The sequence below is a fragment of the Panthera leo genome, chromosome B1 (genome assembly GCF_018350215.1).
Source record: "Panthera leo isolate Ple1 chromosome B1, P.leo_Ple1_pat1.1, whole genome shotgun sequence".
NCBI lineage: Eukaryota > Metazoa > Chordata > Mammalia > Carnivora > Felidae > Panthera > Panthera leo.
This window is the reverse complement of record NC_056682.1, coordinates 39,999,677-40,022,809: the sequence shown is the minus strand read 5'-3', so window position 1 is coordinate 40,022,809 and position 23,133 is coordinate 39,999,677. Positions and strand designations below refer to the sequence as shown.

The following is a 23,133-nucleotide window of genomic DNA, read 5'->3' as shown; positions in this document are numbered from 1 at the left end:
TACTCATTGCTAAAAATGTTAAACGTCATTTCTAGAATAGGATGTTGATTGAGGTGACTACAGCATTTGGGTTCATGTTAAAGGTAAGACGCAGATGGCAGAGATTCTGTTCAGCGGTGCCTTGAGTTACAAGTTTAAATCCTTGAAGTATAGATGTCACTCTCCTGTGTGGGAGCACTTCCGTAGAGGGTTTAGAGAAGCATTGCCTTAGGTAGGTTGTAACAAAGGTGGTGAAAATACTCTTAAGGTTTCCATAATGTGTTTTGTGTCAGGATTCAGATTACGTCTTCTGATATAATACATACAATGGTCGGGCTTGATATATTCTGTAATTTTTTTTTGATGTTAGGCTATTGGGATTTCAAGGGTTTTGTTTTTGTTTTTTGCAATAATACAGTTAACATACAACTTACAAATGCAATGGGTTCCAACTTCAAACGAGGAGATGGATTTCACTGCTGTATTTTAGAGGAGAGAAAAACTGATAAACTGCATAATGTGTCCAAGGCAGGGGAGAGATAAAGGAAAGAATGACCATTCTTTGGTACTGTGGAAGAACTAGATTTGGCAGAGGTTGTAAACAGAAGATTGAGAATCTTAAGGTGTGCTTTTTGAGTCTATATAAGTGCCTCCCTCAATGCTAGAAAAAGAGGCAAGAGGGCAAAGATGAGGAAGCTAACTGAATCTGAAGTAGGGCTACATTGCTTAAAGTCTAGAAAGACAAGTCTTGGAAGTAGAGGTGTATTTGAAGAGCGTCCACAAAAAGATGGTAATCGGTGCAATTATTTGAGTGAGAAATGCTAATAAAAATAGAGAGGAAGAATCATAAAGGGATGTTTGAAGGGATACTAACAGAAGCACACAAGAGCATCTATTTAGAATCTGGTAAATATAAAAAAAAACACAGGTTATCAGATACTAGAGAGGTCAGGGAATATGGTATTGTAGAAAAGGATTAAAAAATTTTTTTTCAATGTTTATTCTTGAGAGGGAGACACACACACAGTGCTAGCCAGGGAGAGCAAGAGAGAGAGGAAGACACAGAATCCGAAGCTGATTCCAGGCTCTGAACTGTCAACACAGAGCGGGAAGTGGGACTCAAACCCGCTAACCGTGAGATTATGACCTGAGCCGAAATCGGACACTTAACCAACTCCCTTAAAAGGATTTTTGAAATGTCACTGGAAAGCTCATCAAGGAAAATTTCTGGAGAAAATAAGATTGGAGATTGTCGGGGTACCTAGGTGGCTCAGTCAGTCAAGCATCCGACTTTGGCTCAGGTCATGATCTTCTGGTCTTTGAGTTCAAGCCCCAGATCAGGCTCTGTGCTGTCAACAGAGAGCCTGGAGCCTGCATCCTGATTCTGTGTCTCCTCCTCTCTCTGCCCCTCCCCTGCTGGCACTCTGTGTGTGTCTCTCTCTCTCAAAAATAAACATTAAAAAAAATTTTTTTTTAATTAGAGATTGTCAATAACAAAACTGGAGAGCATAGTCTACACAAAGATTTACAATTCTGAGATTTTGAAACATTTTAAAACCTTGTGCATTGAAATGTTTTCAAAATAAAGTTGAGCTTAAATGCTGGATTTGTTTTCTTTAACTTGTCGTTATAGAAAGCAGAATAAATGTGCAGAAAATGTTTGAGGTAGCTGAAAGTGTACATTTAGTCTAGTAGTTCCCCTCATATCTGGAGGCCAGCTTATGCTGAAAACAATTCCAAAACCAAGTGTAAGAGAAAAAAATGCATGCAGTACACTCCAAAGACAAGACTCCCATTGGAGCACCTAGCAGGCTCAATCAGTAGACCCATGTGACTCTCAATCTCAGGGTCTTGAGTTCAAGCCCCATGTTTCGCATAGAGCCTACTTAGAAAAGAATAAACTCCCATTTAGACTGATTTGCTCTATTTTACATAAACTTCTAGCCGCCTTGGTCACGTGGGTTCTGTGCACACAGAAGGTTAGAAGGTAACTGTAATATTAGGCAAGATACAAGACAGCTGCTAGTGACCTAGAAGATCCAAGAACTGAAAGTTCAGTCTGGGTGATTCACCCTTTGAACTGACAGCCTTATAGAATTCAAGAGCCTCCATGCTCAGTTATTGAAGATCATAATTATGATCTTGAATATCAAAAGTTTATTTTCACTACATAGCATTTAGTACTAGATAGGTGGTATATAGTATACTTCAAAAATTCTTCCACTAGGAATAGTTAAAATAATAAAACCTCAGGTGTCTAAAGGGATGTATGTTAGTCGCCTGTGCAGAATTCATTTCTGTGGACATGGAATTGCTTTAAATGCTGGATAAATTGTTATTGTATCAAGGAGCCTACTAGCTCAAGAACCAAATGTTCCAAATTTTTGTTGAAAGTGGAATACTTAGGAAAAGATAAGGTACCATCCTACCAATGGAAAATACTTTAAACTTAAATTCCCTATCAGAGTTTATGCAGCAAGCAAGTTCAGCAGGATGTGCTTGAAAATTTCCACTCTACCTCCTCTCCCCACCCTCTGAGTCAAAATGTATTCTTACCTGTTAGAGAAATCTGCCCTGCCTATTACACCTGTCAAGCCTAATTTCTTGAACTTCACATGAAAAGATTGTGCTTTCCTGGGTTTTAGAAACTGAAAAACCAGAAATAATCTGGAACGCTACCAGTTAATGGCAAGAAGCTGACTGGGAAAAGAATCGTCACATAGGCTCACATTTCTTCTGGGAAACCCAGCAATATTAACATATCCTTGTAATTTTCATATTACTTAGCCAGTGAAATGCGTACTAGTGTATAGACTTGAGGAAGGTATAATTATTGTGATGGTATCTCCCACATTCCATTCTCTCTGCTCTAACTCTCTTCTACCAACAATTTTTGTCCTCTGATGGAGGAATAGGAAATCCATGTACAAAAGTTAAAGCACACATTTTTTAAAAGCTTTAATTTTCTTTCTTTTTTAAAACTGAGGGTCAACATAAAATGGTAGGCAAGAGTATAGGTTCTGACATTAGACTACCTGGATTCAAATCCTATCTTTGTCTCATATTAACTGTTGGTGACTTTGGATAAGTTACTTTATCTCTGTGTTTGATCAGAATCATTGGAGGCTCATTAAAACACTGATGGCTAGGGGCGCCTGGGTGGCTCAGTCGGTTAAACGTCCGACTTCGGCTCAGGTCACGATCTCGAGGTCCTTGAGTTCGAGCCTGAGTCGGGCTCTGGGCTGATGGCTCAGAGCCTGGAGCCTGCTTCGGATTCTGTGTCTCCTTCTCTCTCTGCCCCTCCCCCATTCATGCTCTGTCTCTCTCTGTCTCAAAAATAAATAAAACGTTAAAAAAAAAATTTTTTTTTTTAAATAAAAAAAAATAAAAACACTGATGGCTAGGCCCCTTGTCCAGAGTTTGTAATTCAGTAGGTCTGGGCTGGGACCTGAGATTCTGCATTTCTAACCAGCGTCCAGGAGATGCTATTGTTAGTGACCTGCGGAACCACACTTTGAGAACCACTGCTCTAGAGCAGGGATTTTTAACTTTAACATTACTTACATTTGGGGGCTGGATAATTCTTTGTTGTGGACAGTACCCTGTTTATTTGAAAGTAGCATCCCTGGCCTCTACCTACAAGATGCCAATGGCACCCACTAATTTGTTAAAAACAAGAATGTCTCATAGGGAGCAAAATCACCTGTGGTTGAGCACTGCTGTTCTAGAGATACTAATTCCAGGTGATTTCATGTTTTACTTTTCTCATGCTTTTGTTGAGGAGGGTGAGGTGGAGGTTGGATAGTGTTAATACAGCTTTTTGGAACTGAGAGAGAGATTATGACCTTTCCCATAGAATTTCACATCTTAATGCTTTTAGGTGTAATTATCTTTAAATTTTACTGTACTGGTATCCCAAAATATGCTGTAGATGTTAACTCAGAGGTTATGAGAACTGGTAGAGGAGAGATTATTTTTTAAATTAAAGTACAATTCACATACCATAAAATTCATTTTTTTAAAATGTACAATTCAGTGGTTTGTAGTATGATGACCAGGTTGTGTAGCTATCACCACTATCTGATTCCAAGAACATTTTCATCATCCCGAAGGAAACTCCATAAAAACAGATTTTCTTTGGGACTTGCTCTACCTTATCTCAGAGCAGAGATGAACATCATCTACCCTCATGATCAATTATTTACCTCAAGACCCAGTACAGAAAAAGCCACATTTAAAAAATCAGGATGAAGATAGTTTTTTCTAAATCCCAAGACAGAAACAGAATTTTAAAACTAAATTATTTAAGAAGAATTATCAAAGAATTGAAGAATTATTGAAGAATTGCCTGCTTTATTGAGTTTTTTCTTCTGATTGGCCACAGGCAGTTTTTTAATCTGCTTTGGATCAGAAGGATTCAAATGCCCAGTGCCCCACCACATAAGAATTATTTGGTAAGCTTGTTAAAAGTAGATTCCTAGCCTTCTGCAACTTCCCAGATTATTCTGATGTATACCAGGTTTGGGAATCACTGCTTGTAAGTTTAAAATACCTAATGTGCATTCATTTTCTCATATATTCTTTTAGCAGCACATCTCCCCCTAATGTATTTTTCCCAATTGCTAGATTGAAAAACTCATAATAAGAGAAGTAAAGTAGCACACCCAGGTTCACACAGCAAATTAGGGGCAGAGCTGGGGATAGAATTAGTTTATTACATTCAAAACATACTGAGGGCTTGTTCTGTATCAGACATTGTACTAAGATTAGTGAGAGAGATGAATGAGATGTGGTTCTCACTGCTGCTTTTTCATTCTAAACAAACCTACAGGAAAGATTGATGTATCAACTGTAAAATGAAAGGTGCTTATCTCTTTAAACTACATTGTTGTTACCATATTACCATTGAAAAGGCAACTAGAGATAGTATGGGGTAAACTTTAATCTCAGTTCCTGCAGAGGTATTTATTTGTTCCATTTATTCATCTACTAATTATTTATTGAACCCCTACCATCTACTAATTATTTATTGAACTCCTGGTAGGGGGTTATGTCCGGGAATGACTTTGGGACTTGAGGTTAGTGTCCGGGAATGACTTTTCATTGCTTCTCCCAAATGGATACCTAGATAAAATACACTTGCCATATGCTTTAAGGTAATTCCCTTAGTTTTTGTCACCATAACCACCACTGCCCACAAGACTCTCCTATATAGAGAATATGGAAAAGCTACTGACTGCACTTGTCAGCCTTTTTATTTTTTAAAGGTTTGATAGATGATACAGTACAAAGAAGTAGACACTCATCTTCTGTTAGCAAGAGACTAAATTACTAGAGTATTTGTTAAGGGCAGTTTGTCAATATTTATCAAAAACCTTAAAATGTACATACACTTTGACTAGTAATTTCACTTCTGAGAATGTAACCCAGTAAATAAAAATGTGTGAGAAGAACTGTTATTCCCAGTATTTCCATTGTCACTACTTAGTTTGATCTCATCGGTGTTAATAATGTAAACTTACTAAAATAAGTCTCTGTGCCTGCCTCTTTCCCTCTAATCCTTCCTTCATACTGCAGCCAGTGTGGTTTTTATGCAGTGCAAATCTCATTTCCTGCTTGGGGTCCTTTGCTTACTCCCCATTGTTCTTAGGATAAAGTCCTAACATGGCTTACGAGGTTTTGTACAATAATGCTTCCTTCTTTAGCCCCATCTTTCACCATTATACTCTTTTCCTTGTTCCATCTCTTCCTCCTATTCTTGCCCCCCATCCCATGGTAAGCAAACGTTTTTCATTCCTAGACTGCATCCCACTCTCACTTCTAATCTTTGTGTTGCTCTTTGTTTTTGCTAACCTATAAACTGCAAGAGCATGGCCTACCTCTGTCTTTTCTCAGTGATTTTTTTTTTTTTTTAAGTCTTGGTTGCACTATTGGGTATAATTGTTGGCTTGGCTGTATTATCTTACTCGTGGAAATACTTTCTACTATTTCTCAGCCTTGACGTGTTGACTAGTACAAAGTTAGTTTTGGGGGGTTTTTTTGCAAAGTTCTAATTCAGAATACATTTTTTTGAGAGAGAGAGCACGTCTGCGCACATGCACACAAGTGTGGGGGAGAGGGAGAGGGAGGGATAGAGAGAATCCCAAGCAGGCTCCACGCCCAGCAAGGGAATGAGATCTCACAACTGTGAGATCATGACCTGAGCTGAAATCAAGAGTCACTTAGTCAACTTAGCCACCCAGGTGCCCCTAATTCAGAATACATTTAAATTCAAAAGTAATTGAGGGGGACAAAACATAAGAGACTTAAATATGGAGAACAAACAGAGGGTTATTGTAGGGGTTGTGGGAGGGGTGATGGGCTAAATGGGTAAGGCGCATTAAGGAATCTACTCCTGAAATCATTGTTGCACTATATGCTAACTTGGATGTAACTTTAAAAAAATAAATAAATAAAAATTAATTGAATATTTAACCTACTGCAGTGAATGTAACTTCTACATCTGTATAAAGATATTTTGGTTTTAAGTAAAAGAAGTCTCAACTTGGCAAGGCTTAAACAAATTTATCTCATGCTTTGAGACTTCAACAGTTTTTAATTCAGTGGCTCAGTTTTGGCCTCAGGGACCTAGTTCTTTGTATCCTTCTTCTGTCATACACTGCATTGGCCTCATCGTAAAATGGATTCCATTAAGAGCCAAGATGACTGCTTGTGACCATTGAGTCAACATATGTGTTCACATCAAGAGGAGATTGGCTTTGGGGTTCCTGACTGGCTCAGTCAGTAAAGCATGTGACTCTTGATCTTGGGGTTATAAGTTCGAGCCCCATGTTAGGTGTAGAGATTACTTAATTTAATTTAATAGATTAAAAAAATAGATAATTAGATTAAAAAACCACTAAATTCAGTTTAATTTAAAAAGAGGAGATTGGCTTTTCTTTCCCAAAAGTTCAAGTAAGCTCTTTGGTTCAAATTGTCTTTGCCCTGTCAATCTCAGAGTCTGTCACTGGTAGAGGAGATGAAGATATCAGGACTTGCTTAGATTGATTATCTGTGATGAGAATGAATGCTGGGAAGTCACCAAGTGCCCAGCACAATTTCTTTCCTACCCAAGGGAAAAAATTACAGTAAGAACCTGCAGGAAATTTCCCACAAGGGAAAATGTTTCCAACTCTTCCACTTTTTAAAATTTACTCCTACTCCCGAGGTGAGATAATCACAAAAATAAGCTAAGAAATCTTCTGTGTAGTTAATCATGGAATCCACCGAACTCAACTCCCCCACCCCTCCTTTTTTTTTTTTTTTTTTCCAGATCCAGACATTTAACGTGGATGCACCATGCCAGACCGTAGAAGATTTAACGAATGGGGTTGTGATGGCCCAGGTTCTTCAAAAAATGTAAGAATAAATTGCTTTGTCTTTTTGTATGTTCTTATATGTGAATATTTATTAGATTGAAAATATGGACAAAAAATAAAGGGTTCATATGAAATGTGTGTTGGATGTAGAATAAGAACTGTCGGTGAAAATTTTGATGGCATGTACTCGTTTAGGTACAGATTGGCTGAAAGTTCAATTAGGGCTTTAATTGTTATAACACTGCAGTAGTTTTAGCAGAATTATTTGCTCTTGTGTTTTTCGGCATAAGCTTGGCAGAAATTTTCATGTTAGTGATGAGATTTTCTCATTGTATCAGAATCTAGAGACTTAATCCCTCTAAAGGATTTTGCTCAAATGTTATCAGTGAGGCCTTCTCTGACCGCTCATATAAAATAAGTGACAACCATTCCCTTTTAACCTTTTGTGTTCTTTGAAGTATGTAACACCATCTTATATACCATGCATTCATTTGTTTTATGTTGCGTCCTTCACATCCGTGTACACACAGACACACACATACACACACACACACACAGTGTAAGCTCCACACAGAGGCAGGGAATTTGTTTTGTTCACAGTTGTATCCTAGCACAGTGTTTGGTTTTTGGTTGAATCATATGAAAATGCCCTATGTAGGTCACAAATATAAGTTTTTCAAGATTCAGTTTGCATCATGGGTACTCATGTCTACTGAATGACTGAATGAAGGACATACTTGTTTGGGATATACAAAACATACCTGATTCTTTCCTTCTAAGTACTTGAAAACATAGTAGTTGTAAAACTGATGTTGTATGGCTATCTTCAACTTTTGATCTGGGAAATTTTCAAATAAATCATAACATGTAAATTTAAAAAATCATTAGGTTTGATGTGATTTGAGAGAGATACTTTTTTTAAAAATTTTGTTTATTATTGAGAGAGAGTGAGTGAGAGAGTGCACACGAGCGAGCAGGGGAGGGGCAGAAAGAGGGGGAAACACAGAATCTGAACAGACTCCAGGCTCTGAGCTGTCAGCACAGGGCCCCAAGCAGTGCTTGAACTCTTGAACTGTGCCGAAGTCAAACCTCTACTGACTGAGCCACCCAGGCTCCCCATAGGGAGATACTTTTGTCTTTGAAGCACTGAGCACTTTGAGGCCTCATGATATTAGAGATTTGCATATCAATAAATGGGATTTCCTGCAGTTGTGTTAAGAATTAATATCATCAGTAAATGAATTTTTGCTGTTGTTCACTTTGCAGTGGACTATGTAGAGTTGCCCATCTGAAAAGCAGTTCAGATGCCTGCATTTCAGAGAATCTATCAGTGTGCCTTTAGTACTGGGGACTCATGCTTGAAAACTAGCTTGCTGTCGCTTTCTTCCAGAACTACGTGACACATCTCTCCAGATACATAGGTGCATAGACTTCTTGATGGAGTGTGAGAAGGCTCATTTGAAACCTCGGATCAGGCTTGGTTTTAGCACTCTGAGAAGAGTGAGTTTGTGATTTTCATGGTCACCTCTGAGTGATGCCCTAATAAGTTTTAGAAGTTGAATGGTCTAGAGAGTTTCAGTGAAGCTAAGCTTTCCAAGTATATGTCACTAAATGGATTTTTTAAGTTAATTAGGGTAGGATTTCTGTCACTGCAGAAACCAGAAGGACTGTATGTGTATATTGTTTTACCAAACCAAGATCATAACATACAGTATTTTAATTTACCAAAGTCTTGTAGGCATATTTTTCATCAGTACTTAGGTTTTTTTTTTTTTACCTTTTTCCCACAAAATGCCTTCTGTTTTTCCTATTGTTGTGGTATAACATACACAGAAAAGCATAATAAAAATGAATTTGTGTATGTACATGTTGTATGTATTTGTGTGTGTATACACATCTAAGTAACCACCACCCAGATGGTTCCCTCATGACCCTTCCTAATCAATAACCCTTGCCCCCAAATAGTCATGATTGTGACATCTACACCACTAATTAGTTTTCTCTGTTCTTGGGCATCTTATAAATGGAATCATACAGTATGTACTCTTGTGTCTGACTTCTTTCACTCAACATAATGGCTGAGATTCATTCATATTGTTGCATGTTATTTATTTTTAATAACTGTATAATATGTATGATTTCAAGGAAGTTCAGTTCCTCCTTGTCCCTGTGGTATTTATTGAATGGCTACTTTGTGTCCAGCACTGGTGATACAAGGGTAAGCTACAACCCACAGGGCAGGTACCTTCAGAGAGTTTATAGCCTTAGGAAAAACAGAGTTTAAATAACTATGAAAACAAAATTGCTATTATAACCAGTGCTCCAGGGCAAAAATACACAATGTTATGAAAGTTTGTAAAGAGGCTTATTTAACTTAATCAAAGAAGACGCAAACATTTACCTGAATAAAGAAATTAAATCTGCAATATGATTGGTAACAGATTTCTTAGCATGTGGAAGAGCATACACTGAGGCCTCATAGGCTGATGGAGCATGGTGAACACCACCACGGAGAGAGGGTTTGAGTGATTAAAGCAGAGACAGGGGAGCATGTTACAAAATGAGATTGGAAGGATAGATGTTGCCAGATCACGTAGGGCCTCATATCTATTCCAAGGGCTGTGAAAAGCAATTGAGGGATTTGGGGTCAGGGAAGGGTTAACAGTCAGATTTACATTTTTTAAAACTTTTTAAAAAAAATTATAGTTAACGTAGTGTTACATTTGTTTCAGGTGTACAGTATAGTAATTCAGTACTTCTGTACATTATCTGGTGCTCATCACAACTGTGCTCCTTAATCCCCATCACCTATTTAACCCATTTCACTCCTCCCCTCTGGTAGCCATCAGTTTGTTCTTTATAGTTAAGTCTCTTTTTTTTTTTTCCCTTTTTCTCTCTCTTTTTTTTTTTTTTTTTGGTGCCTTTGCTGGTTTGTTTTGTTTCTTAAATTCCACACATAAGTGAAATCATGTGGTAGTTGTCTTTCTCTGGCTTATTTCTCTTGGCATAATACACTTCAGTTCCATCCATATTGTTGCAGATAATAAGATTTCATAATTTTTTGTGGCTGAGTAGTATTCCACTGTGTGTGTGTGTGTGTGTGTGTGTGTGTGTGTGTGTGTATCTCAATGTGCACCATATTGTCTTTATCCATTCAGTGGATATTCAGTGGATATTCCAAGTCTGGGCTATTGTAGATAATGCTGCTATAAACATTGGGTACATGTATCCCTTTGCATTAGTATTTTTGTATTCTTTGGGTAAACAGCAGTAGTGTGATTGCTAGATCATAGGGTGGTGTGTTTTTTTTTTTTTAACATTTATTCATTTTTGAAAGAGAGAATGCGAGCGGGAGAGGGGGCAGAGAGAGAGAGAGAAAGAGAGAGACACAGAATCCGAAGCAGGCTCCAGGCTCTGAGCTGCCAGCACAGAGCCCAACGTGGGGCTAGAACTCACGAACCACGAGATCATGACCTAAGCTGAAGTCAGAGTATCAACCAGCTGAGCCACCCAGGCACCCCAGGGTGTTCTATTTTTAACTTTTTGAGGAATCTCCGTATTGTTGTCCAAGAGTGGCTGCACCGGTTTTCTTTCTTTTTTAAAATTTTTATTTATTTATTTTAATTTTTTTTTTTTTAGAGAGGGTGTGTGCATGCAAGAAGGGGAGAGGGACACAGAGAGAGAATCAGGCTCAGCATGGAGACTAATGCAGGGCTCAATCCCACAATCCTGTGATCATGACCTGAGCTGAAATCAAGAGTCGGACACTCAACTGACTGAACTACCCAGGAGCTCCTCTCTTTCTTTCTTTCTTTTTTAATGTTTATTTTTGAGAGAGAGTGAGAACAAGGGAGAGAGAGAAAGAATGAGTGGGGGAGCAGCAGAGAGAGAGGGAGACATAGAATCTGAAGCAGGCTCTAGGCTCTGAGCTGTCTGCCCAGAGCCCAATGTGGGGCTTGAAACCACGAACCTCGAGATTATGACCTGAACCAAAGTTGGACGCTTAACCAACTGAGCCACCCAGATGGCCCTCTTTTTTTTTTTTTTTAAGGTTTTATTTGAATTCTAGTCAGGTTTACATCTTGAAAATATTCTGCAGGTGTAAAATAAATTAGAAGAGGCCATAATGATGAGGGATGATCAATTGGAAAGAAATTTGTAGTAAGTCAGAAGGGAGATTATGGTACTTTCGATTAGAAGGTAGTGAAGGAGGGGCACCTGGGTGGCTCAGTCGGTTAAGTGGCCGACTTCAGCTCAGGTCATGATCTCGCGGTCCGTGAGTTCGAGCCCCGCGTCGGGCTCTGTGCTGACAGCTCAGAGCCTGGAGCCTGTTTCAGATTCTGTGGCTCCCTCTCTCTGACCCTCCCCCGTTCATGCTCTGTCTCTCTCTGTCTCAAAAATAAATAAACATTAAAAAAAAAAAAAAGGTAGTGAAGGAGATGAAGACAAGTGGGTGAACTCAAAATAGTAGAGAAAGCCAAATGTTGATGATTGATATGGGAGGTATCAAAATTGACTTTTAAGTTTCTAACTTAAGCAAATACATAGAAGAAGGTGCAAATGACTGATGTGGGAACGTTGAAGGGTGATCTGCTATGGAGGAGTGCTGGATGTATCATAAGTTTAGTTTGGGGGACACTGACTTTGGTGTTGAGACGTAAGAGAAAATGCCAAGTTCGCAATAGATCATATAGATTGAGAGGGTAGAAGTCCAGAATCAATTTGGCTATCTCTTATTGAAGACATTATTGTGGATTAAGTCACTTGGGGAATAGTACAGCATAAGAAGAAAATATGTGTAGCCTGAGCCTTGAAGAACTTTGACATTTAATTCTTGGTTGGAACCTCAAACAGCAGAAGTGCCAGAGAGGTATGAGGAAAGCCAAAAAGGTGGGTGCCAGGCAGAGAGTTGCATTGCAAATTGCAAATCTTTTCATTTTATCTGAGCTGGTAAGTGAAAAACTGTATCTTTCTGTAGTTTAAGTAGAAATTTTAGCAAATATAAATGGATGTAAGTATGTTTCTTGTCACTGTAATTTTTTTCTCTCTTTAGTCTTTTAAATCATTTCCTATTAATCTGCTTTCCAGCTTCTAAAATTTTGTTGCTGTTGTCTTCTTTCTCTTTTTTTGTCCATATAGGTTCATGTCCCCCCTCTTTAAAAGACACATTTTTTTAAGAAAAGTTTTGGTTTAACAGCAAAATTGAGTGGAAAAGAGTTTCCAAATGGGATGATGAAAAAGTTCTGGGGATGGATGTTAGTGATGGTTGCACAACAATGTGAGTGCATTTGATACCACTGAACCACACACTTTAAATAGTTTACGTGACAAATTTTATGTATATTTTACTACTTTAAAAAAAGTTTTTACAGATTGAGAGAAAAGTATGGCAAATTCCCACATACTTCTTGCCCCACTATACACAGAGCTTCCCCCACTATCAGCATCCCATACCAGAGTGCTACATGTGTTGCAATTGATGATCCTGTGCTGACACATCATTATCACCCAAAGTCCCTAATTTATTTATTTTCTATTTTTTTATTAAAAAAATTTTTTTTAATGTTTGTTTATTTTTGAGAGACAGAGAGACACTGTGAGCTGGGGAAGGGCAGAAGAGAGAGGGAGACAGAATCCAAAGCAGGCTCCAGGCTCTGAGCTGTCAGCACAGAGCCCGATGTGGGGCTCAAATTCATGGACCATGAGATCATGACCTGAGCTGAAGTTGGCTGACTGAGCCACCCAGGTGCCCCCAAATTTATTTTAAGTTTCTTAATTTCTTTTATAAATTTATAGTGTGAGCAAGGGAGGGGCAGAGAGATAAGGGAGAGAGAGAATCCCAAGCAGGCTCCAAGCTGTCAGCACAGAGCCCCGATGCAGGGCTTGATCTCACCACCGTGAGATCATGACCTGAGCCAATATCAGGAGTTGGTTGCTTAACCAATTGAGCCACCCAGGCACCCCTAAAGTCCCTAATTTACATTAAAGTTCACTGTAGATACGTGTAGATACAGAGGAGTTTTACTGTCCTAAAAATCCTTTTTGCTGCACCTAGTAATCCCTCCTTCCCCCTAGACAGACTCCCAGCAACCCCTGATCTTTTTTACTGTCTCCATAGTTTTGCCTGTTCCAGAGTGTCAGGTAATTGGAATCATAATCATATGTTGTCTTTTCAGATTGGCTTCTTTCACGTAGCAATATTGCCTTTAAGATTTCTCCCTGTGACTTGATAGCTCATTTCTTTCTAGTACTTCCCTCCCCTTTTCTGCAGCTTCAATGAGATGAAATTGACATATAGTAAATTGTACATTTTTAAAGTATAGCATTTGTTAAATTTTCACCTAAGTAGATACCTGTGAAACTATCACCACAGTCAAGGTAATGAATGTGTCAATCACTCAAAAAGTTTTTCAGTCCCTCCTTTTTCCACCCCTCTCCCATCTCTAGGCAACCACTGGTTTGCTTTCCGTCACTATAGATTAATTAGCAATTTCTAGAAATTTATATACGTGGACTCACACAATATATTCTCTTATTTGAGGGAGAAGGTATGGCTTCTTTCATGCAATATAATTATTTTAAAATTCATTCATATTATTGCCTGTAATAGTTCATACATATTTCATTGTATGGATATACCATGATCTGTTCATCCATTCATCTGCTGATGAATATGTGGGTTATTTTAGTTTAGGACTGTTACAAATAAAGCAGCTCTGAACATTAGTGTACAAATCTTTGTATGGAAATATGCTTTCATTTCCCTCAAGTAAAATCCCGCCTAAGAGTGGAATGGCTGGAACATATGGTTAAGTGTGTGTTTAATATATATATTTTTACATGAAATTTATTGTCAAATTGGTTTCCATACAACACCCAGTGCTCATCCCACCAGGTGCCCTCCTCAGTGCCCATCACCCACTTTCCCCTCCCTCCTACCCCCCCATCAACCCTCAGTTTATTCTCAGTTTTTAAGAGTCTCTTACAGTTTGGCTCCCTCTCTAACTAAGTGTGTGTTTAATATTTAAGAAACTGCCAAAGTGTTTCCAAAGTGGATGTGCCATTTGTGGTCCCACAAGCAGTGTATGAATGTTCCTATTGCACCACAGTTTCACCATCACTTGTAAGGTCAGTGTTTTGTGGGGTGTTTTTTAAGATTTTATTTTTAAGTAATTTCTATAATCACTAAATGATGTCGAGCATCATTTCAGGCCATCTGTATATCTTTTTTTGGTGAATGGTTTCCCGTAATCTTTTGCCTGTTGTTTATTTAGATTGTTTGTATTACTGAATTTAGAGTTCTTTATATTCTAAATACAAGTCCTTTTTCAGATATATATTTTAAAATATTTTCTCCCAATTTGTGGCTTCCCTTTTCGTTTTCCTAATAGTGTCTTTGAGAGGCAAAAGTTTTCAATTTTGATAAAATCTAATTTATTTTTCTTTCATGTTTTTTTTTTTATGTTTTTAAAGGTTTTGTTTTTAAGTAATATCTATACCCAGTATGGCGCCAGAACCCACAACCCTGAAGATCAAGAGTTGTATACTCCACTGACTGAGCCAGCCAGATGCCCTGTTTTTTGTCTTTTGTTTTTTGTTTATTCTATTAAATGTTTAGCAAAGCCAAGGTCACTTAAGATTTTCTTCTACATTTTCCTTTAGAAGTTTTATAGTTTCAGTGCTTATATTCAGGTCTATGATGCATTTTGAGTTATTTTTTGTATAGAGGATTGTTTTTTTTCTTTTTTGCGCTATTTATTAAAAAGATCCCTTTCCCATATTTTCAGGACTTTTGATTAGTTGATTTGCCTAATGACCAGACAGACATCATCCATAGATGATTAAATTCTTACTTGTTTAAATATTTTTTACTAATAGATCAGTCACCAGAAACATTAAGGTGTTCAAAAGGAAAACCTATTTTTTCCCTTAAGTCTTGAGGGAACTGTGACTGTTAAATGAATTTTCTATTTTCAACCCACTTCAGAGAGCACAGGATTTAAATTGACTGTGCTGTTAAGCCTGTGATTCTTGGTTAACCTGCAGTATGTGTGCCAAAGAACAATCAGCACTTTTCCTCATCAGCTTTGGCTCTGAAAGAAATCTGGTTCTCCCCTAATGCTACTTGTGCAGGCTTCTCAAGTGATGGCTATTTTTACTCCCACAGGCTTTAGAAGTACACTTAGCCCAGAGGCGGTGCTCCTCAGTGCTGTTCCAGACCATTCTCCTTCATCTTCCCTAAAACCCTAGTTTTGAATCTTATGATATCATCCACTACCCTTCATTGTTGCTATCATTTCTTCTTGTTTCTCAACAGTTTTGGATCCTGGCACACTATTGGCTCTTTTCAATACTACTCTTATCTAAATTCTTGGTGATTTGGATATCCTTGCCTACCAGTTTCTTGAACTCTTCTCCATTGATCTTGTCTTCTGCTAGATTTCAGCCACTCATCCCCATGGTCATACCCTGTACCTTATAATTAGTGATAATGTGTAATCCCTCCATAATCTCAGTTTTCTCATTACCACTGTCTGATTATTGTTTCCTGTCTTTCCACCTCACTTCCTCTGGTATCAAGTGTCCAGTAATTCTTCGATTTTCTTCTGCCAGTGGGATCTCAACATTGTCCACCTTCATCTCTTTTTCGTTCCTCTTATTTAGCTGAAATTGCATGGTCAATCATAATCACTCCCTTGTGTATACTTTTAGCTTTGCTGCCCCCCTCATAATTTGTTTGGCAAAACCACAACTCTGGTTAAATCTACCGTCCCACCAGTTTTACTTCTTACCTATGCAGCTGAACCCAGCTGAAAAAAAAAAGCAAACATGCTGATGGATCTCATTTTAAATTTCTCACCACAAAATTGCAAGTGTTACCTTATGGAATCCCACAGTTGTACTGTGTTTCCCTAGTCTTCCCATTCCCCCAGCCTTCCAGATGACTGTCTCACACTTTTCTCTCTTCAAACCTCCAGTATCCCCTTCTCTCTCATCTGATCCCCTTAACAAAGTAGGATACATCCTACTTCTCAGGAAGTTGAAACAAATATGAAAGAATTTCCGTGGAATCCCATGACGACGTGAACCCACCTACCAGCATCAGTTTGACTTTGCCTTGCAACCTGTTGTCTACACATGAGCTGTGGGGTTGATAGGGAAGGGTTCTATCTTAAAGTCAGTACCTGTACTTTGTATTTTGCACGCTATTGCCTCTCGCCTACTCAAGATCATCACTTAAGCAGTTTGCCTCTCTTTCCTACATCATCACTTTTCCCTTCTCTGCTGGGTCGTATCTATTAGCATGTAAGCACACTGTTACTTCTTTTCTCTTTAAAAATACTTCTCATGATCTCACCTCTGTCAATCAATTTCTCCTTTTGTAGCAAAAACTTCTTTAAAGCATAGTCTGTATCCAACCATCTCAGATTCCTTTATTTCTGCTCTCTTAAATGCACTTTTCAGGCAGGGATTTTTTTTTTTCCCAATCATTTTATTAAAATTTCACTTTTTAGGGGCGCCTGCGTGGCTCAATCAGTTAAGTGTCCAACTTCAGCTCAGGTCATGATCTCGCAGTTCATGTTCGAGCCCTGTATCGGGTTCTGTGCTGACAGCTTAGAGCCTAGAACCTACTTCAGATTCTGTGTCTCCCTTTCTCTCTGCCCCGCCCTGGCTCATGCTCTGTTTCTCTGTCTCTCAAAAATAAATAAACGTTAAAAAATTCTTTTTAATAAAATGGCACTTTTTAGGACCACCAATTATCTACACATTGCTGATTCTCATGGCCCATTTTCAATCCGTATCTGGACCTGGCAGCAACATTCCAAGTACTTACCTCCTTGTTACCCTCTGGAGTTTTGTTTGTTCGTTTTAATGTTTATTCATTTTTGAGAGAGAAAGAGAGTCACTCAACTGGCTGAGCCACCCATGCGCCCCAACCTTCAGGGTTTTTCTCCTGTCTCACCAGATGATCTGCATTTCCTCTACTCATTTTTCCTCTTCTATCCTACTTCCTCACACTGGAGTGCAATAAGAACTCAGACCTTGCTCCTCTACTTTCTGTGTTCACTTCCTTGATGGTTTCTTTTAGTCTCATGGATTTAAATGTCATCCATGTCTTAATGACTCTCAAGTTTGTGTATCCAGCATCAATCTTTCCTTTAACTTCTAGACTTAGCTCATTTTCTACTCAATGTCTCCATTTGAGTCTAAAAGATATCTCAAAGTTATATATAAAACTAAATTCCCTATTTGCTACCCAAAAGTCACTCAGCCAAAAATTTCATTTCAGTTGGCGTTTCTTGCCTTCCAGTTGCTCAAACCGTAAAACTTTTTCTCCCCATCCCACATCCAACCTATCAAGAATCCTGATAACTGTACTTTTAAAATATATCTATAAAATATATCTAAATCTAGCCTTTAGCTAGAGGCTAGAGAAACAAGTTAAATCATGAGGAAACAATTAGGCAAATCCAGAAAGTAAGATATTTCCCAGGGCAATTGACCTAGTCTCCTCAGTAAATCAGTGTCATGAGAAAAAAGGAAGGAGGTAGACTGTTTTAAATTAAAGAGCCTGAAGAGGTGAGACAGAGACACTAACCAAATGCATTGCATGGTTCTTGGAAATACTGCCATATGCAACAACGTGGATGAACCTGGAAGACATTTATGCTTAGTGAAATAAGCCAATCACAGGACAAATAGTGCAAGATTTCACTTACATGAGGTATCTAAAATCATCAAATGCATGGAAACAGACATTAGAATGACAGTTGCCAGGAGCTAGCAGTTGGGGCAAGTGGCAAGTAAATATACTTGCTGTTCAGTAAGTATAAAGTTTCAGTTATACAAGGTGAGTAAGTTCTAGGGTTCTGCTATACAACATCGTGCCTATACTTAACAGTATTGTGCACTTAAAATTTTGTTGTGAGGGTAGATCTCATATTAAGTGTTCTTTCCACAATTTTAAAAACACAAATGCAGTGCATGATTTTTCTTGAATCTCATTTGAACAAATCAACTATAGCAGACGTTTTAAGGATAACGTAGGAAATTTGAAAATAGGTTGAATATTGGGTGGTATTTGGAGAGTGTTGTATATTAGGTGTATATCAGAACTATAAGAAAGTGCCTTACTGATTAGAGACGTATAGTGGAGTTTTTAGGAGTAAAATGTCAAATCAAATATGGAGCAAATATGGGAGAATGTTAAATCTCTATGATTGACATATGGTTGTTCACCATGATATTTTCCTTCTCTGAATGTTTGGAGAAGTTTTATATTAAAAATTATTACCTTTACTGCTACCACATTGACCACCATTATCTCTTCCCTTTATCATGTTAATAATTCCTGACTGGGGTGTTCTACACTTGGCTGCCCACAGTCTAATGTGAACCCAGCTACCAGAGTGATTTTTTTAGTTAGCTTAGAATTCTCATTGGCACCCCGTTTCACTCAGGGTAAAAGCCAATGCACTCATAATAGTATATCCTAAGTGATCTGGACGACTTGTTACCATTCTGATGCCTTGTTTACTCGTGTTCTTTCCCACATCAGTTCCCTTGCTCATCCTTATGCACATCAGGCAACTCCTGCCTTAGGACTTTTACATGATCTCTCATAAATCAGATATCCACACAACACTCTTCTTACCACCTTCCAGCCTTCACCAATATTTGCTGGGTTTTCAATATATCCTGCCTTGACTACCTGTTTAATATCATCAGCGCCCTTACAGTCTAATCCTCTTATCCTGCTCCATAGTAAGTATTTTGGAAATATTTATTGAATGAATGAATATGGACTTACAAATTTTGGCTTTGAAATTAAAGCAGCTTTTATCTTTTGTATCCAAGAAGAGTTTACCACCACTCTGTCATTTTCCATCAACAATTTCCCTGATAACAGCTGGATGTCCTGCATTTCAGTTCTGATGCTAACTTCTGAGTTAGCACAGACCCCACAAGTTAAGGCCTCAGTCCCATAAAACTGCCCCCACTTCAGATGCCAGGGGGACATGGGGTCTTCAGTGCATCCACACTTTTTCCTGGCCAACTACAAATTCAGGAGTTCCTGTGAACTCCCCTCCACTGCCATCCCTTTCAGTAATTTTCAAGAATGACACAAAACTCAGGAAAGCTTTATATTTATGATTACAATCTTATCATGAAGGATAAAATCCAAGAATAGCCAAACGAAAGAGATGTATAGGGCAAGGTATGGAGCTGGGGCAGCGCAGAGCTTGCATGCCCTTTCCAGGCATACTACCCTCCCAGCACACTGATGTGTTCACCAACTTAGAAACTCCCTGAACCCAGTTCTTTAGGGGTTTTATTTGGGGTTTCACTCCATAGGTATGATTGAAATTATGAACTCAATCTCCAGTCCCTTCCTGGAGGTCAAAGTGGGGCTGAAAGTTCCAACCCTCTATGTGTTTTGTTCCTTTGGAACGAGCCTCCATCCTGAAGCTGTCTAGGGGTCCATGATGAATTACCTCATTAGCATAAACTCAGTTATGGTCAGAAAGTGCTCATTATAAATTACAAAGGACACACTCCTTCTGAGGACATTTTAAGGGTTTTAGGAACTCAGTGCCAAGAACCAGGGATGAAGACCAAATATATTTTTTATTATACCACAACCACATATTGATTGAAAGAGTAAAATCAGAAGTAGTAAGTTGTGCCTCTGAGTGCCTTTAGTTCTAGTTTTCAGAGTTTTAGAAAGAGGGGAAAATAGGAGACCAAAAGAGATAAAATGAAGGTCAAGCTGTGCACAATGGTCACAAGCCTCTTAAATGGATACTTTTCAAAGAGCCCTGAGTTGTTGGTCCTTGGCTCAGAGCCTATCCCTTATGCGCCTTTATTGCTTATTTTGATACAGTAGGGGCTAAGCATAATTCCCTATAATTTTATTGTTACTATAGATGTGAAATTTAATTACTATAGCTAACTCTTGAATAGACATTTAATGTCAGGGGACCAAAGTGATTGTTTTGGGTAATTAAAACATAGGAAAATAGACCTAAGAATCAACATATCTAAAAAAGTACTAAGGTTTGCTAATAAAAATGCCATAGTAAGAGAGAATCATAGTGTTGGTTTTGGACCTGTCTCGATTTGGCTGAGTTCAGTAAGAATATTATGGTGCTTAAGTAATTTAGCAGTACAAATGAAATTTAATATGTTTATTTTTGTTAAGGCAATTAACTGCAGGCAGATAATATATTTCTGGAATTTTATTAAGTATTAAAGTCAATGAGCTTTTTTCTTTTTTTTTATTTCTCTGTCTCTTTTTTTATTTTTTAGCTTAAGAAGCTATGACTGGTACATAAGTTAAAGTCAAATAGATGTGCTACTGGAAAAATCTAAGGAAATGGTTTTGTACGTTTCATAGGTTCTTGTTTTTTTGTTTTTCTTAGCAAGAGACAGGACATAGTAAGAAGCTAAAGATAGCTTCTTACTCATGAAGAATGCTCCAGTAAGATTATCCGTTGTTGTTTACATGTCTGTGCAGAACTATGATCTATTAAGAACTTGGAGAAAAGTACATTTATATTGTTTGATCATAACCTGAGAGCATTAATTAAGGGGTATTTAGAAAGCATTGCTGAAATTGTAAGCTACTTACAGAAACAGTTATGGCTAGATGCCTGCATATTGAGTCAATATTTATTACTCGGAAAAGTCACATTGGATATAAGAAGACTGGACTACGGTTCTTGCTATGTTCTGTGCAAGTAGTAGATTGGAGGCTTATGGATAGCTTAAAAGTTCACTTTCCACATTTATTTTATTTATTTTTTTTAATTGTCTATTCATTTATTTTGAGAGAGAGATAGAGGGCATTCATGTATGAGCAGGTGAGGGACAGAGAGAGTGAGGGAGAGAATCCCAAGCAGGCTCCATGCTGTCAGTGCAAAACCCAACACGGGGCTTAATCCCATAACCATGAGACCATGACCTGAACTGAAATCAAGAGTCAGACTCTTAACCAAGTGAGCCACCCAGGCGCCCCCCCCCCCAATGTATTTTAGTCCACAGATATTTAAAAAAAGTTTTTTTATGTTTATTTGTTTTCGAGAGAGAGACAAAGAGTGTGAGCAGGGGAAGAACAGAGAGAGAGAGGGAGACACAGAATCCAAAGTAGGCTCCAGGCTCTGAGCTGTCAGCACAGAGCCTGATGTGTGGTTCAAACCCACAAACTGCGAGATCGTGACCTGAGCCAAAGTTGGACATTCAACCAACTGAGCCACGTAAGCACCCCATATTTTAGTCCACAATATTTATTGAGAACTTGCTATGTGTTAGAAATGAGGTATGGGGAAGGAGTGGGAACAAATACCTACCCTTAATGAACAACATAGAGTGCCATGAACAATATTGGTCTTTCTCTTTGTGATCTAGTTTATTGAGCATGCATGAAGGAGATAATTAGACACAGGACCTTTAGTGTTGTTTGCTGGAACCAGTTTTGTGTTGAGCTCTGCTGACTTAAGATTGATTGATTGATTGATTTAGAGAAAGAGAGAGAGCAGAGGAGGGGCAGAGAGAGAATTCCAAGCAGGCTCTGCACTGTCAGCAGCGCAGAGCCCAATGTAGGGCTCGCACTCATGAACCATGATATCACGACCTGAGCTGAAGTCAAGAGATAGACGCTCAATTGACTGAGCCACCCAGGTGCCCCTCTGCTGATATAATTTTTAACAAAAATTATTCTGTCAACTTTGCTGCTTAATTATCTGATAGAACTTGTGGAAATTATTTAATTTCTGAGTATGATATTCTTCAATGGTAAGAGGGATAATAATACCTTCCTTGCAATGTCATTGCGAATGTAAAGTACCTGATTCAATGACTGGTATGTTTACTAGTCCTTAGCAGTGGTTTTTGTGTTTTCCCTTCCTAACTTAGACATAATCTTTTAAGGAATAAGCAAACTGTATCATAGTGTTTGATTTGCAATATTTTATTCAGATATTCTTTTAGTTACAATAAGTATTGTTCTAAATTGCAAATTAAGTATCCCAGGAGTTCTTAGAGTATATAATTTTCTTACACATTTTTAAAGTTAATTGTTTATGTAAACTATACCCCCCAACACAAGGCTCAAACTCATGACCCCAATGTCAAGAGTCATGTGCTCTACTAACTGAAACAGCCAAGCACCCCTTCTTACACATTTTAAAGCATTCTTTTCTACAAGTTTATGAGCTTGCTGGTGAAGTGTATTTTTAAGCAGTGTGACCCTCAGTTGCCACTCAGTAAATTCAGCGTCTTTGGCTTTGACTAATCATCAGCCAAATAGCACCAAACTCAGATTGTCTTCCTTATGAGTCTTTTTTTGGTTGGGAAGACTAACATTTGATTGGCAATGATTATGCTCTTTAGATTATTCAAGTATCAAAAAATATTGAATATTTTCTAATTTCTGTATTTTTATAATACTTTGGTATTTTAGAACTCAATTGTTGCTTTTCTTTGCATTATCTGTTTTTTTTTTAATGTTAATTTTTTGAGGGGGGAGAGTGCACATGGGCGTGAGCAAGGGAGGAGCAGAAAGAGAGGGTACAGTGTATCCAAAGTGGGCTCCGCAATGATAGCAGTGAGCATGCAGGGCTTTAATTCATGAACTGCGAGATCATGACCTCAGCTGAAGTTGGACGGTTAACTGACTAAGCCACCCAGGCGCCCTGCCTTATCTATTTTTACAAGAGGTTTTAAGGGACAAGGACATTTTTGGGGGTGGTCTGCCCATTTTTCACAATCACTTTCTCTGAAAACTCACTCTTAT

The 23,133-nt window shown here is 38.3% G+C and overlaps 1 protein-coding gene across 7 annotated transcripts in view; it reads left to right on the top strand.

Moving 5' to 3' along the window:
• HOOK3 (hook microtubule tethering protein 3) overlaps positions 1–23,133 on the top strand; it is a 113,303-nt gene that overhangs the window by 1,223 nt on the left and 88,947 nt on the right. For 5 of the 7 annotated variants that reach the window (XM_042934706.1, XM_042934705.1, XM_042934707.1 and 2 more), the window contains exons 2-3: positions 7,292–7,377; positions 14,367–14,465. In XM_042934706.1, coding sequence (XP_042790640.1) covers positions 7,292–7,377; positions 14,367–14,465 — 185 coding nt within the window. The remainder of the gene's footprint in view (positions 1–7,291; positions 7,378–14,366; positions 14,466–23,133) is intronic. The other 2 variants (XM_042934710.1, XM_042934708.1) reach the window with 1 other exon arrangement.